The sequence below is a fragment of the Triturus cristatus genome, chromosome 3_2 (genome assembly GCF_964204655.1).
Source record: "Triturus cristatus chromosome 3_2, aTriCri1.1, whole genome shotgun sequence".
NCBI lineage: Eukaryota > Metazoa > Chordata > Amphibia > Caudata > Salamandridae > Triturus > Triturus cristatus.
The window spans coordinates 1,105,155,899-1,105,173,972 of NC_140584.1; the positions used below are offsets into that span (position 1 = coordinate 1,105,155,899).

The window sequence follows — 18,074 nt, forward strand, 5'->3', positions numbered from 1 at the left end:
TTTTCTCATCATTTCCAGCACTACTCTTTGTAGATCTGATTCATTATGGTTGAGGTCTAAGAAGTGTTTCGTTAGTCTAGTATTTGACTTTTTGCACCGGATGGTACTCTGGTGTTTGTTAATTCGTGTCTTCACTTTCCTTATGGTCATCCCCACGTGTCTGAGGTTGCACAGACATTTCAGGAGGTAAATTACATTTTCGGTATTGCAGTTCCTGAAGTCCTTCAGCTTCCACCGGTCGTTTGTACTGATATCCACTTCTTTTGTAGTGATGGTCAGAGGGCATGATACACAATTCTCATATGGGAAATGGCCTGTAGGTTTTGGTTGACTCCAGAGCGTGGTTTGACATCCGTCATCATGATGCTCAAATTTAGAGTGTACCAGATCATCCCGGAGGTTTCTACTCCTCTTGAAGGCAAAGAGGGAGGGTTCCCACTGTCGCTGTCCGCTATTCAGAATTGGCCATGTTTTCCTTATGATATTTTGGACCCAGTTTGATACAGCAGTATACATAGTTAGCATACCATCCGCTCCAATATTTCTTTGAGTATAGTGTCCGAGCGGATGGTATGCGTAACTATGTATACTCCTGTATCAAACTGGGTGAATGCCCCAGTAATAGAAGGTGAATGCCTCAGGAATGGAAGATGAGTGTTTCAGGAATGGAAACTGAATGCCTCAGGAATGTAAGGTGAATAGCTCAGGAATGGACGGTGAATGCCTTGGGAATGGATGGTGAATGCCTCAGGAAAGGAAGGTGAATGCCTCAGGAATGGAAGGTGAATGCCTCAGGAATGGAAGGTGAATATCTCAGGAATGGACGGGGAATGCACAGTGAATGCGTCAGGAATGCAAGGTGAATGTCCTAGGAATAAAAGGCGATTGTCCTAGGAATAGAAGATGAATACATCAAGAATGGAAGGCGAATGTCTCAGGAAAAGATTAATGTTTCTGGAATAGAAGGTGCATGCTTCAGGAATCGAATGGTCAATACCCTAGGGATGGAAGGTGAATGCCTCAGGAATGGGAAGCGAACGTATCAGAGATGGATTTGAAATCAGCATATACAGCAAGTGAACAACTACAGTATTGGTTTGTGAAATTATCAGGTATTGAAGCCAAGGCTGTGTTAGATGCACTAAGGGTACCCCTTAGATAAAGTAGGTGAAATGCTCACACAGCCGGTGAAATCGTAACATGTTATAAGCGACATTGTTGAAAACCAGTTACCTGAAAAAACGTTGAAATAGGGGGTTACATGAAGGGAAACACAAGTGAAGACTAAAGAATTGCTAAAATATTAAGCAGATTATCAGAGGAGTAGTTGGGAGTTAGTATCGTGGGCATGTGAGACAGAGAAGAGTGCTGACTTACTAAGAAACTGTCCAAATGGGCACGGTTGAGGAACTAATCTAGACAGTCTCTCTCAAACCTGCTTATAACAAGCATTGGACTCGCGGTCATGAAAGTGACGCGGCCGCGCGGCCATGAAAGTGAAACTGATTCAAGATCGGGATCGCGCGCTGTTGCCGTCCCTTCTAGCGCGCGAAAGCAGCTGCAGCGTCACATCTGGTGAGTGGTGTGCGATGTGCGCGCACCATGACGAAATAGGAAAGCCAGATGGTGCCTCTGCTCGTCACTGTGCGCGTAACTGCACGCTCTATGCCACCAAAAAAGCTCTGGTCGGCTTTTTAAAGCCCACTCGCTAAATGTCTCGCCAGGTCAGCGCATGCGCTGGCTCAGGCGAGACCTGAAAATGGACATCACCATAAACCTGCATGTCAGGGAACAACGTTGGGTATATCGCTTACGCACGTGGGATACTGGTATAAATGATGAAATACCATAGCTACAGATGGCACGATAGCCCAACCCGTATGGTACGAGCTCAATTACCTAATATGTGTTGACATTGGCACCTTGGCACATCTTACAAGCCTAAGAAACCCAAGACCCACCACCGATAGGGTGATGAACTAAAGCAGGCTAAACATCCAGAAACCGTTACAACACCCACACTGTGCAAACAAATCCACACTCATTTACAAGTACTGTCACAACATATGGTAACTAGTGTTAACACTATGTGTAGGACAGTAGGAGCTGCCTCTTATGGTTACCCCCACAATTATATATTTATATAAAAAGATATACGATGAGACCACAGGATCAAAATCCAACATATGCGTATTTGTAATATTTCACCTGGCCAGTTATTAGGCCAGCAAGCCCTTGTAGGTTCTTGCAGTATTAATGAGCAATTCTCGATGATCGAATGCATTCCTAATACAATGCTATGCAGTTCGTAATGCAAGAATCAGGCACTTCGTGATGTAAAAATAATGCAGTTCATTATGCAACAATCAGGCCGTTCGTAATGCTAAAATAATGCAATTCGTAATGCAAGAATCAGGCAGTTCGTAATGCAAAATTAATGCAAAAATAATGCACCAATCAGGCAGTTCGTTATGCAAAAAGAATGCAATGTGTAATGCAACAATCAGGCAGTTCTTTATGCAAAAATAACGCAATGCGTAATGCAACAATCAGACAGTTCGTAATGCAAGGGAATGCAATGCGTAATGCAACAATCAGGCAGTTCGTAATGCAAGAGAATGCAATTCGTAATGCAACAATCAGGCAGTTCGTAATGCCAAAATAATGTAATGCGTGATGCAACAATCAGGCCATTCGTAATGCCAAAATAATGTACTTCAGCACCGATCGCGGTGCTCTGGACGGTCTCTATGCCACTCTTACTGACTCGCGGTCACTACTGTCAAAATATGCCCCAACGTGGTTTATGATAGAAAACAAAGTGTAGCTCCACACTCTGGCCCCGGTACTGCCACTCCTCGGTAAGTACGGGCCGCAAGACGGACTTCAGCGGAGGCTTGAGCTGCAAAGTGGGGAAAGGCAGAGAGCGTTTCTCTCGTAGCCTGCAGCCCGCCCCAGGTGCGACACACGCACGCCTGCTGCGCATTACCTGGGGGGTACGATCTCACGCTCCTCTCCTCACGGCTTGGGCCTCCAATGCGACTTTGCTTATCTTGAGCAATGGAACACGGGCTCCCCCCCGACGGGGATGGTTTGAGGTCCCTCCTTGGCAAAGGCAGGCTCGGGCCGATGGCACTGCTCCTCTGGGGATGCCAGTCCGGGCCGATAGCAATGACGAAGGTCTCAGGCTGCAACAGGGCACACGCACACAGCGTCGCTGAGATTCACTTAAGCTCCGGTGCCCACGATCACAGGGCAATCCTCACAAAGGTCTCAGGCTGCACGAGGCACACGCACACAGCGTCGCTGAGACTCACTTGAGCTTTGGGTGTTCACGTTCACAGAGCAATCCTCACGAAGGTCTCAGGCTGCACAAAGCACATGCACACAGCGCCGCTGAGACTCACTTGAGCTTCCGGTGTACACGTTCATAGAGCAATCCTCACGAAGGTCTCAGGCTGCACGAAGTACACGCACACAGCGTCACTGAGACTCACTTGGACTCCAGGTGCCCATGATCACAGGGCAATCCTCACGAAGGTCTCAGGCTGCACGAAGCACATGCACACAGCATCGCTGAGACTCACTTGGACTCCTGGTGCACACGATCACGGGACAGTTCTTACAAAGGTCTCAGGCTGCAAAAAGCACACGCACACAGCATCGCTGAGACACAACTGGAAACCTTTATGTTCCTGAGTTTCCACAACAGGGAACCAGCTCACCTCAGGCCCTTGGGAACAAGTTACTTCAGGACACAGCACCCAGCAAAGTCCTTCCAAGCAGGAGGACACAGCACACTGCAAAGTCCCTTAGCCTCTCCTTACTTAAATCAGCAAACTGCAGGCCAGCCCCAGAACACACAGCAAGGGTCAATCCTTTCCTTCAGTCTTTCAGCTGTTTCTTCCTTGGCAGAGGTTCCTCTTGACCACAAAGTAGTTTCAATCCTTTTCAGTCTTGATCAATCCAACGTTCAGGGGTTTCAGCTCTCATAGTTGTACCCCTAAATGTCTTTGAAGTCTTTGTGTTCAGGGGGCACTGACCCCTGTCCAAACCAGTTCTGGGTGTCTCCCTGCCAGGGGCACCTTCTTCCTTTGATAGTGGGGGTCTGGATCCTCAATCACTCAGCAGGACATGGAGCTATTGTTTTATGGAGGCAGCCCAGGCCTCTTCACCTCCATGGGCTACTCCTCTCCCCTACACTCCAGATGCAGGTCAACCTGTTGCTGTCTCACCTCCTCCCCGTGTCAAGACATTCCTCAGATCCTATCACTTTCAAATCCAGACAGTCAATCCACAACCAGGCAGAGACACACAGAAATGTTTGAGCACAAAAACCCAGCCACTTCTAAAATGCAAAACCACCTTCCTAAGCTGTAGCATGTCACTCTACTGGCAATAAATATTTGTGGGCTGTTCCAACCCACACCCCCACACCCGAAGATACCCCCCTGAGTCATGAACTGGGAATGGTTAGATAGCCAGAGACTCAGATTAATACTGAGTGGTGTAGCTAAAATTAATGAATCTTTAGGTAAGGCAACACAAACATCACTTTTGCTTTGTTAGTTACAAAGTGTTAAAGATGAGTGAGAAAATGCAGCTGATACTGCACAATGAATGCCTGTAATAATGAGCAGTGTCCTGCATGTTTATCTAGAGGGGCTATGATCGCTGAGGAAATATTCTCCTCTTTAACCATATAGTTATTTATTTTGGAACCCACTGGTTAGGTCTCGCCTGACCCAGCGCATGCGCTGGTCTGGCGAGACTTATTGAGAGGGCTCCAAAAAGTGCTACCAGGCCAGCCTAGAGCTACAGTGCATGTGCGCGGGCGCGCCGCTTTTACAGCGATTACTTTCACTTTCACGGCCGCTTTGATGTTTGATCGCGATCGCGATCACTTTCGCGACCGCACGGCCGCTAAGCATAGCCAATAGGTCTCGCTTTTGGGACCTTATAAGTATTTAGTTATGCAACTGTTGCATGGCTAAACACTTATAAGGTCCAAAAGGCGAGACCTATTGGCTATGCCAATGCTTGTTTTTAAATAGGTACAGCTGCACTAGCAGAATGGCTGGCAGTGGGGCACGGGCTGATTGATTCAACTACATTAGTAAATATGCAGATGCAAGGTCTTCCTGTATCTTGATTATGGCTTGTGCTATTACATGCAATGCCTTCTCGGGGCATTCAATCGCCCAGTAAAAGGACCGCGGTTCCGATGAGAATCCCACTCTTCCTGCTTTCTTTCTGTTGATGGGTACCAGTATCTGTGCAGCTTTCACAGAGAATGCGGGGATAATGGACTGAGCGAAAGACACAGGTAATAATGACTTCTTGATTCAGAAAGGAGGCCATAGGCTCAGTATGAGTTTTGATTCCTGAGAAAAAGAAATACAAATAAACATATAAGTACAAATCGGAAAGTTTCACAGTAAGTAAGATTATGTGTTACTTACAGACCACCGTGAAAGAAGGCTCTGTGATATGACTCACAATGACTAGGATACAAACATGGAACCTCAGGATGCTACAGAGGCCACGTAGTTGGAGATGTTAGTAAACCACCCCACCTAACACCACTATCATGAGGAAACTGCGAAAGGAAAAACCAGAAATGTGATGGTAGCAGGAATGAAGCCACCTGCTTCAGATGGGGAAACAATACAACTAAATGGAAAGTTGCAAGTGTTGTAATCTTGTGTAAAGTTGGAAGCTGCTGATGTCAAGTTTAGAACCCAGCTCTGTCATTAGAATGTAGTGAGGTGGCTCTGAGATTCATTCCAGAGCTCAGTGTCCTTCTGTAAAGTTGGTGCTGTTCACCTACGCTGTTATCTACAATTAAACTTCTCTTCTACAACCCTACCAAGAAGATGTGTTATTTTAACACCAGGCATAGCAGTTGTCACTACAAATTCTCTCACTTCCTAAAATTGGAAGTGGGTAAGTGAATGGATAGCAGTGTAAACCTTGCTCCTAACTTCTATGTCAGTTCTCCACCACTTCCAGCCAACTTTAAAGCCTCTGTTTACTCTTTCCAGATGCCCTTTAGAATTGTAGTCTCTTCCTTTGTGCTGCTTGTTTTTGCCAATATTGCTTTACTTGATTGCTTTCTGAGCCGTTGGGACATCTCCTCTCTACATTCCTGACAGGTACATTCATTTGTGATCTAGTGAACTACTATGGTTGAATGCATCAGAGCGCAGTTTGGTAAAAGTTGTTAGTTTTCCTGGTCGAAACATTTACCAAAGTTTTTTTTTTTTTTAACAACAAATTTTATTTGGTCATTTTTCAATATATCGGGCCGAAGCACCACATTGGCATGAATGAATAAGTGGACGACATTTGGAGCAATATCTATTACTACTAAAATAAACAGCACCTGCCAAACATGCAGGTGAACAAAAAATAAAAACATTATGCAGACAGCGGTCAAATCACCAGATTCAGTACATGATGCAGCGAGTTCCCTAGAGTCATCCCAAAAAGATAATAATGTGATCAAACACAATGGTTGGGAGCGTTGTAGAGCGGGGGTCGAGGAACTTTCTAGAGTTCTAACATCTTCCCTATGGTAAGCTTGGATGGTGTAGCAGGACAGGACGCCTGGAGGGTGGATGTGCTTTTACCTTGTCCTGCATTAGCCTCAAGCTCTGCCGTCAAAAGCTAAGAGTGGGACAAACTAAAAAAATGTAGAACAGGAAGTCACAACATTTTTGGGGAGGATTTGTGTACCTTGATACTTGTCCTGTTCCTGAATGATGAAGAATTTCTAAGTCCCAAAAGGTCTGTAGCATCTCTTCTCGTGCCCACAAATTCTCCACACTTCCAGGAAATGCTTTCTTGCCCTCAGTTCACGAGTTAAAGTTGCAGCAATATCCCCCCCCCCCCAGTTCAATCCACGCCATCATAAAAAGGGCTAGCTAAAACTAGCTCCTTTTGTTCACCTGGAGTAGAAATGACCCCCGTAGCATCATAAAGGGCGATTTCTTTTACTCCACTCCCTCAGCACAGGGAAGAGGCTGACTGAGGAAAGGTCAAGTTACAACAGGTTTCGTTTCCAAGGTGTGTTCAGAGGGAACCACTGATGTCCGGGACCATCGGAACCCTTCAGCTTCGGGAGGATACCCATACCATGCATTCTCCACTGGCAAGCCCTGCAGCCCTATGTCCTTGAGGGTTTTTTGGGCTTTGCACCGCTATATTCCAAAAGAAAACCTTTTGGATCCAGAGATTCACGTCCTAAGATGAGACACCTCTCCCAACCATATATGCGTGCAAGCTTGAAGTCTGCAATACTTAAGATCAAAAAGAGAGACATCTTATGGACATCTGTTCGTTAAGCAGGGGAATAAAAGGGAGGTTACATATTTGTGATTTTCAATGACCTCTGACTGAGTTAAGCTAAAATTATTAAAATGTATCTACTGAATATTTTCAACATTGACTTGGCTCCTTTTTCAGGGATAAGTGCCCTGACAAAATCTGTATCACAGTTTCTTTCACTATAGAACATCAATAGATCAGCTGTGTGGTTCAGGTGTCTTCATCTCTTACTCCCCGTTAATGCCGCCCAAAGCGGCTGAGTTACTCATACCAAAGACCAAAGAAGGTTCCACACCCCACCCGCCCATCCTTCCCTATGGTGAGTGGTTCTATGTGCCTTGGAAGGACTCTTTATGCAAAGGAATCAAGAGTTATGTTTTTTTCCACAGGGAGATGTGACCTGAGTGGGGAATTGGACAATTTCACTCCCATTCTGACTCCTCTGGTGGGCTAGCTGGCTAAGTGGCTAGTTTTCTACCTCAGTACCAGAGGGATAGTCATGGCTATTGACAATAATTTGTAAACAGCAGGAGGCCAGCCAAAGAAGTTACTGCCTTTTGCTAATAAGTTGTTTCTAAGTTCTGGCCAAGCTATACTATACAATTTATATATTGCTAAATAATGTATTTTTTCCATTGAATTATGACATTCTTATTTACCCCTAGGTGATGCAAAGCTAAGGTCTATAGTATTTTCCTACCTGAAGTTCATAATACAGAATGTTTTTCCAAGTGACATTTTAAAATCAGACTTGTGCACACCCTGGTGCTACACACTGATGCCTTTGACATTTGTGTCTAAAGATAGATGTGACGTGTAACACAAAATTATGTCCCCCGCATAGTTTAAAGAGGGCCCCCTGAGTGTGCCATATCTCATAGATACTCTTTGACTTTGTCCTGACTGGGGGCCCCCTGAAATGTTGAGGGGGCCTCTGAAGGGGTTGGTGCCCCCCTTCACTGCACGGGCTTGTGTTACGCCCCTGGTTCAAGTAATGTGAGGGGAAACAAGCAAAGACTACTCTGCCATAATTCTGTTCAGTGAACAATTTACAAGTTTTTGATTATCTGGGTAGGTTCCCCGTCACAGGGCTAGTGCTCTTTTAATACTAGATTCAATGTTTATCATCTTTCCTTTTGCTGTGTAATAACACAATCCAACATGCACAATATCGAGGCAATGTCAATGACATGATAAGGCAGCACTCACATATCACAATCACAATCAGATATGTACAGGGGATGCCTTGGAGTCTGACATGCACTCTGCTTATTAAGGACAACAACCTATCAAATAACTGTCCTCTTGTTTTCCTTTCAGGAGGGGGTGCAGTCGAGCAGCTGTAAAACCCATGTTCTGATGTTGGTCTTGCATGGAGGCAACATCTTGGACACTGGAGGGGGAGACCAGAACTGCAAGGCTGCTGACATCAACACCTTCAGCTCGGTCTTCGAGAAGGTGACCAGAGCCCATTTCCCAGCAGCTCTGGGCCACATGCTCATCAGACTGGTGCCGTGTCCAGCCATCTGCTCCGAGGCCTTCTCTCTGGTTTCCAAGTAGGTCTCAGCTACTTATTGATATTCATGTAAAATAGTTTCGAACGGGTTATAGAAAGAGTAATGTGTATTTTATGTAGCTGCTAATAATCCAGAATGCAAGTGCATAGTGTTAGAGATTACCCATGTTGTCTATACAGTTTATTATGCATTATCAATATCATATTAATTATACATATATATATATATATATATATATATATTATCTACTGGCGGTCGCCAGTAGATAGTTATAGTTAGGACCGTGTTTCCATAGGAAATCCGCAACATTCTATTTGGAATAACTTTGGCGCCGGTCGACGAATCCTCGCGAAATTTTCAAAACTAATGGGGCGCTACGCTCCGCTCCTACCCTGAAAGTCTCGGGGGGATTCGTCAAGCGGGGGCTGAGAAAAAAGGGGGGTCCCAAAACACGTTTTCCCCATGCATTTTTCCATAGGACCTTTAGACACAGCTACAGCCCGAACGGCTGAACAGAATTACTTGAAATTTGGCAGAGAGGTAGTCCTCAGGTCAAGGATGTGCCTTTTGTAGGTCTGGTGTAAATCTGTTCAGTAGGTCCTGAGAAAATAGCATTTAAATCAATATATATATCTGTAAGCGCGCTCCGTGCGCTTACCGTAAGCTTACCATACGCGTACGGTGCCGTGCGCGAGCTCAATTCTGATTGGTGGTTACATGACTGTAAACATTCGAATCGGGCGAAATCAGGAAGTGTCGGCCGCCATTTTCTGTCTCTCGCACTGAGAAACAAAGGTGGGGAACGTGAAACGGGGGCAACGAAGAGAGTTGCAGACCCCCTAGTGTTTGTCAGGGGGTCCAAGAAGGACCCAAAAGTACGAAAAATAAATTTAATAATTTTTTTAAAAAATCGCGGGGTACGCGTACGGTAAGCTTACCGTACGCGCACGGCAAAAAAAATAAAAAAAATAAAGAAGTAACAATCACATTTATTAAATAAATTAAAGGACCCACAAGGGAGAAAAAAACAAATGTTACTGCGTAAAAAAAGGCGAGGCGCGCACGGCATGGACTGCGCAACGTGGGCGCTCGGTGCGCGAAGCGCACCGAGCGCCCACCTTGCGCGCACGGTGCGCGAAGCGCACCGTATGCGCAGGGTGTGCGCATAGTGAAAAACCAGAAAAAAAAATAAAAAATAAATACATAACTTAGCATTTAAAAAACCGTACAAATTCACTGAAAAAACCATAGGTTTCACACACGTTATAGTTAGGAATTATCATTTACAAAACCTTGCAAATTCACTTATAAAACCATAGGTTTCACACATGTTATAGTTAGCTGTACATTTCACTCGTAAAAAACCAATGAAATTCCACGTTATAGTTAGATCAGGTAACTATAACTTGCGCGACCGCAATCCACAATGTGTCATTTCAGATGTCATCATTGATGTCATGAGTGATGTCACTGACCATGTCATGAGTGATGTACTCTGTGACGTCATCAGCAGTTTATTGTGGGCGCGCAAGTTATAGTTACCTGATCTAACTATAACGTGGAATTTCATTGGTTTTTTACGAGTGAAATGTACAGCTAACTATAACATGTGTGAAACCTATGGTTTTTTAAGTGAATATATATATATATATATGTCACCAGGAATCGCCTCATCAATAACACAGCTTCAATGCGCAGAGACGAACACGGACCCAAAGTAAGTGCTGGAGATTTTTTATTCGGACAAAAAACTTTACACAGCCGCCATATATATATATTTCTCACTCGACAAAGAACTTTTCTGCCATTTCTAATTGTATTACATGCCATGTGTTGATACTACCTACTTTAATAGCATTCACGTTATCTTCCTGAGTTGGCTGAAGTGTGAGTTGGAATTTTTAGGATTCAAACTGGCCATCGGCATATCACAGATGTAACTCTTTGACCCATTTTGCTAACTATGAGGCCCCTAACAATCCTGACTGGTACAAGTCCAAAAAGATGGTTGGAAATAGCCAGCATTTTGATGTGGTTTGATCACAATCGGACATATGTTGTTTAGTTGACCTAAATTAAATATGTCAATGTTTCTGCATTTTGAAAGATGCAAAGAATTATTTTTTTTATACCAATGCTTTAATAATGGATGTTAAGAGGTTCTGTGGCTGAAACAACAGAAAAGCCATCATATGCATTATCCGGGTTCTGTTTTTCATTTCACAAACCGTAGGCTTGATCCACAAAGCCATTTTTGCACCTAATTTCTATATAGGTTGAGAATTCCCAATTTCTGTCAAAAAACGTGCATTTACACTCGAAATGCAGTTTATTCACACATAATATTACACGAGATTGGTGGAATTCCACACAACTCTGAAAGTGCTTTGAGTGTTCATAAACATTTTTTCAAGCCCATCCCCACCACAGATGTAATCAGATAATTACTCGGGCAAATGCAGGAGTTAATATATATCAAGGACAGGAATGGGAAGGGAACACCATCAACATTTTACTTTAAAGTCTAAATATTCCTTTAGTGCATATATATATATATATATAGCCTATTCCGGATACAATCGGTCTGCCTGGTGGTACAACAAAGACATCACATTTTATAAGAGATACATTGATGATCTTTTTCTGATATGGACAAATGAAGAAAAAAGACTCAGTGAATTTTTGAATTGGATCAACACACTGGATCCCAACTTACGATTCACACATACAACAAGTCGTGAAAGCATCACTTTTCTGGACCTAGAAATAGAAGCACGAAATGAGGTCCTCATGACAAAAACACATTTCAAACCGACAGCTAGAAATTCCCTTCTACATTTCCAGAGTTTTCACCCAAGACCACTGAGGGATAACTTACCCTTTGGACAATATCTGAGATTACGCCGCAATTGCAGTGAAATAAAGGAATTCAAATCCCAATCAGAATTGTTGACAGAAAAACTGAAGAACCGTGGATACCCAAACAAAATCATTCGGGACAGCCTGCTAGAACCTAAAACCAATATGATTACAACCACACCACTTACCTGTGTCACTTTCAACTCCATTTCAAACAAAGTTGCTAGACTAATTCAAAGCAATTGGAAAATTGTGACCTCAGGAAAACTGCAATGGGAGAAACCACTTTTTTCCTATAAAAGATCTCACAACCTCAAAGACAGTCTCGTATCCACTCGTCCTAAAAGATCTATGAACACCCCAAACAGTGTACGGAATGCATGGGGCCTACCAGAAGTGACTGGTCATTTCCCATGTGGCAACTGCAACATCTGCCATCTCACACAGACAACAAAAACCCTACATCTGGAAGAAGGGAAAGTTTGGTCTATCAGGAGACACACAAACTGTAACTCTGCGAATGTGATCTACCTGATAACATGTCCCTGCCACCTACGCTATGTTGGCATGACCAGTAGAAAAATTAAAATCAGAATCGGTGAACATCTCAGTAACATCCGCTGCAAACGCAATACCACGAAACTTACATATCACTACCTTACTATGGGACACACTACCAACGATATGTCTTGGGTAATAATAGAACAACTGAAGCCAAACATGGGCAATATCCAGGAACGGTTGTTCGAGAAAGAACAACATTGGATTTACAGACTTTCTACCCACACATCAGGGCTGAATGATAACGTACCTTGGAACAGTGTACGATGCCTTTGATCACATCCATCTCCTCCTATAAAGAAGTAAAAGACTGACACATCTAATATACTCATACAGTATGGACCACTATCATGGCAGTCATTTGGCTTAAAAACTTCTTTAAAGGCCCAAGTCGACAATGAACAAGAATACATAGAAGAAAATATATATAAAAGCAACTATATATATACATAGTAAGGCGTATTATTCGCCTATCATGTGTTTATTACACATTGGACGTCTTGAGGCCTGGTCTCTCCTGTAGTTATCCCTCACAGTACAACATAATATAGCCTAATTTCTGTTACGCTGAATCTGCCACCAACTACTCTTGCTCCCCCCAAAATAGCAAACCGAAGATCATGCGCTTTCCTTCCTTAAGCTACCGCATTTAACAGCACTTTGTACTTGACACCTCCCTATTCTAGCCGCACTCATTCGCTACCTTCTTAACACCTACTAACACTATTTTGGAAGGTATTTGTTTACAAGTATACAAATAAATGTATCTGCCCATCGCGTTGACTATCAACTGTATTTGGGCAATTTCAAACGTTTACATGTTGTAATTCAGCCATAAGCACTTATCGCTTCTGTGTACATCAACATGACAAATGTGTGTTTCTTAATGCTAAAAACATACATCCAAATTGCTCAAAACGTTGCACGCACTATCAACTTTATTGAGGCACCGATAATTACAAGGACAGCAACACGCATGCGCATCCGTTCTTTTACGCTCAATAGCTACTAGCGTGCTATTGCAGAATACGAAGCGCTGGCCACCTTCTGACACCTACAAAGATATGCATAGTCACATACTCCGCCTTTCATAATACCTAGCGTAAGCTTACACATCCACTATCCTTACGCTTTGGGTATACATCTCACGAGTATTGGTCACCCCAGAGCTTCCGCGCATGCGCCGCACACACTTCCCAATATTCCGCTACGTACTAGCACTCCAGGGACGGTCCACACGTGACCTCGCGATCATTTCCGCTTCCTACTAAATGCCAGCACAGATACCTGTACACGGCCAAACAAGCGGACCCGATCGGCTGCATAGGTGAACACGCCTTATTTTCCCCTGCCAAATGTGAGTACTACTTGCAAATAGCTTTACCATACTGCGCAACTGAGCTCTCTCACGCTCGTTTTTCTACCTGGATATCCTTACGACCTCTTCATTCGATATGGTCAGCTTGGGATACTGCAGACCGATCGGATCTCAGAGGCATAACTTACTCAGAGTCAATGTGAGACCGCCATTGTCGTTTATTGTGTTTTTGTGTTGTTGGTCTGTTTCTAGTTTTTCACCTGATTTTCACAGAATATGAACTACGCGTCACAACTAAGTGTTTGTTTAATGTTGACTTGTTTGTCTATAGTTAGTCATAAATGGTTTATGTGATTGCCACCATGCGCCACATACATATAGACCTTATCACACTTAGAATCTAACAGTTTTATAAAAAAACACCCATAGGCAATAGTGCATATGAGATCAATGTGCCCAATTTGTCGCACCCTAATGCACCTATGGATCCCCTGTTTATCTGTAGCATCACCGGGGCACATTGTAGCCACGCAAGTTTTTCTCCAGTGGTAAAATCATCATGCATGCCCACCATGCCGCATGAAACCACCAGCTACAATTAATAGGAGCATGCATTAATAATACAGATGCATAAAAAGACAACTGTGTATCTGTACTCACTAACTTTTTTATTTACAGGTACTCCGATCAGAGGTCTTGTGAGTAACAATCACAACCCACTACACTCACAGCACACTTTAGGGTGTGTGCTGATACTTGCACCCCACGTGGCCTCCACCTATTTTTAGGCCACGTATTTACTTTTGGTCCTGAAGAAAGCCTAAAGAACCATCTTAAAGGCTGAAACTAGTAGACCTAAATATCAGGGATACTAGGGTACTGTTCTGCTCGATTTTCCCGGTCTTCTTGTATTAACAGGTGATTGAATGTGACTTCAGTCTCTTACCATTCAAGCCTAAGGGTTAGAGTAGTGGATGGAGCCTATTTACTAGGCACTTCGACGTGATTCTGTGCTCTTCCCCATAGATCAGGGCTTGCACATATAGCCTAGGGGATAGATTCGTTAGTATTAGGGATAACCTGTCCTGTAGTGAGGGTATTTCATGGAGCCGTGCTGAATGCAGGCCTGGTAGGCCTCAAACGGGAGAGACTCCATCTTTCTTTCTGCTCCGGCAGCTTGGGATGCTTCTAGGTCAAATGTGATGTTTTAGTTATGAGGTGTTATTCGCTTGGAGAGAACCGGTTCAGGCCGGCCCTTATCGAAGGATTGTATTTTTCTTCATGCCGAAGACACTACATCAGGCCGGCCGGCTGGGAACGTGTCCTTGGTACGGGGAGGTACAAGAATTTGGTGGGCGGCAGGTTACGGGCCGGAATTTTCCATGAGGAAATGCACCTCTATATTAGTGAAAGTCTGAGGCAGTTACAGGTTCAGTCCGTAGGCGGCATCTAGCCGTTAGCAGTAAAGCTACTACTTATTCCAGGGAAGACAGACGCCATCTTGAAGGCGGAGAAGAACTGAGAGACAGATGCTTTCCTAACAGAATAACCAGAGAGGAGAGAGTAGCCGATAAGGAAGAGGTCCCAGTGACTCGGAGAAGGGTGATTCCAGGCGAGCCGAGGCATAGACGAGAAGGGAGCCTAGATGACCACTGAGTGCAGGCTACATACTACTAAGGTGATGTCGACCCTTTCTTATTAGAGTGTACAACTTAATCTTTCACTTTTCTTTGCAGGTTATGTGTTATATCGTAATGTTATGTGATTGTATGTGCAATGAGTAATAAAGCATCCAGTTTGTAGTGAACCAACATGTGCTGTGTGTTCTTGTATAAGAGGGTAGCCTATTCTTCTAGTCAGCTGCGGCTACATGAACAGATGTTAACCCTGATCAGGTAAGTGGTAACTGAATAAGGGAAAGAGGAGCCCCTCAAACCTGAGAACAGGCTATGCCCGAACTGGTAATCCTTGTGTGATCTGATGAATAGTGAGACTGATTCCCTTTTTGTATGTTATGGTGATCATAGGATGAACTGTCGTATGAGACTGCCGTCTAGGTAGAGAGGTCTGGATTCGTAGGGGATCGCGAGGCCGCCAATTGTGCTGAGACTGCCGTCTGGGTAGAGAGGTCTGGGTTCGTATGGGACCGCGAGGCCGCCACTTGTGATACTGTCGTATGGGCAGAGAGGTCTGGATTCGTAGGGGATCGCGAGGCCGCCGATTGTGCTGATACTGTCGTATGGGCAGAGAGGTCTGGGTTCGTATGGGACCGCGAGGCCGCCACTTGTGATACTGTTGTATGGGCAGAGAGGTCTGGATTCGTAGGGGATCGCGAGGCCGCCGATTGTGCTGATACTGTCGTATGGGCAGAGAGGTCTGGGTTCGTATGGGACCGCGAGGCCGCCACTTGTGATACTGTCGTATGGGCAGAGAGGTCTGGATTCGTAGGGGATCGCGAGGCCGCCGATTGTGCTGATACTGTCGTATGGGCAGAGAGGTCTGGGTTCGTATGGGACCGCGAGGCCGCCACTTGTGATACTGTCATATGGGCAGAGAGGTCTGGATTCGTAGGGGATCGCGAGGCCGCCGATTGTGCTGATACTGTCGTATGGGCAGAGAGGTCTGGGTTCGTATGGGACCGCGAGGCCGCCACTTGTGATACTGTCGTATGGGCAGAGAGGTCTGGATTCGTAGGGGATCGCGAGGCCGCCGATTGTGCTGATACTGTCGTATGGGCAGAGAGGTCTGGGTTCGTATGGGACCGCGAGGCCGCCACTTGTGATACTGTCGTATGGGCAGAGAGGTCTGGGTTCGTATGGGACCGCGAGGCCGCCACTTATGAGATCTTGGTATGCATAGTAGGAATCCCCTGTCCTTAGGTGATAGATATATGTGGTTGTAGGATTGTAAATAGGTTCTAGGGAGGGGGTAACGTTCTGGCTGGGTTAGTGAGGCTCTGATGAGCGGGTTCTATCTGATCCGAAAACCCAAGCAGAACAGGTACATATCACACCCTTGTAATGATCCCGATTTTGTTTTTACTCATGTCCTAGGACCCTTCTATTAAACTTTTTTCAAAAGGGCATTCCTAAGAGACATTTTTAACTCATAATCACTTTTCACATAGCACGCCACTTTCCTCTCACCAAACAACCTGCTCCGCTGTAACTCAGTCGTTGTAGCACAGCTGGATTACATTAGGTAATCCAGTTGGGCCCCAATGATGAAACATGCCACCTACTAGGTAGGTGGGTGAGGGGTTTTTTTCAACAGTTGTTTACTCTCCTTCTCACTTCCACATAAGGTAACGGCAAAAAAATTGTGTGCCTGAAGATACCTTATCAAAAGAATTTGTCCATTTTGTTTCTCAAATACTTGCTGGGGAAGAGGACAAGTTACTCTTTTTTCCTCGCTCTCTTCTTGATTATATATATATATATATATATATGAATAGTTTACCTGCCAGTTTGTAGATAGGAAGTAAAATAAAATATGTAGATTCCTTTCAAACTCATTAAATCTGCCATCAGAGGTAATTCAGAAGCAATACTTCTACAGTGGCAGAGGTTACACCACCAGTAGTAATACTTCAGCTGCACATTACATCAGTGATATGGTTACCACATTTGTTGGTTATCAGAGCACAGTTGCATGTTTTGCCTCGTTTCTCAAGCACTGTGCTCAAGTCCCATTACACTCTCCCTTCAGAGATATATATGGAGGTCAGGCCCCTCGCCCTTTGGCTGTATCCTGGCTTCCGGCTAGGACCTGCCCCCAAATCCCCCCCCCCCCCCGGCAGCCTCCTCCCCGCTGCGCAGGGCCTTTGACCTTTGATCATGGTAGAAAAAGCTCCATCGGTCAATTACAAGAGCCTTTTGTTTACACCTTTTGGGAAGTTGGGACATTTGTGGGAGTACAGCAGTACTTCCGCAGTACCAACCATCCAGATAGCTCTAACTTTTTCTGAGGGTTACCTCCTTCATGTCCAAAAAGAGCCCCTCTTTTAATGCTAGTTTCCTGAAAATGGTTGAACACTTACACCAAATCACAAAAGCATTGTTTCTGTGTAATGTTCTAACCTTGTTCCCAATGTGGGGTAATTCCGTTCAGCTGTTTTTTCCACATCAGTGTACAAAGGGGCATATTTACATGCCCCTGTCGCCACAGGAATGTCACTTTTTACGACGTTCCTGTGGTGATACGGGCTTCGCCTTATTTACAAAGCAGTTTTAAGCCTCTTAGCGTGGCTTAACACTGCCTTGTAAATAAAGCCCCCTTTCACACTATACTTAGCATTACAGGGGGGGGCAGTGGGTGTTGCTGTGGGTGTTCCGCCACAACACCCATTGATTTTGAAGCTGCCCCATATTTACAAGGATAGTGTAAATATGGGACAGCGGCAGCATTAAGATCAGAGAAAACCTGGTCTTAAACAGACGCAACGAGGAGAAATGCTTTATTTCTCCCCGTTTTTGCTGTTTCTATGTGTG

The 18,074-nt window shown here is 44.5% G+C and overlaps 1 protein-coding gene across 1 annotated transcript in view; it reads left to right on the forward strand.

Annotated features, from left to right (window-relative positions):
* Window positions 1-18,074, forward strand: part of PITPNM3 (PITPNM family member 3) — a 1,847,214-nt gene that overhangs the window by 1,173,498 nt on the left and 655,642 nt on the right. The window contains exon 5 of the mRNA XM_085649907.1: window positions 8,650-8,885. Within this exon, the coding sequence (XP_085506033.1) occupies window positions 8,650-8,885 (236 nt within the window). The remainder of the gene's footprint in view (window positions 1-8,649; window positions 8,886-18,074) is intronic.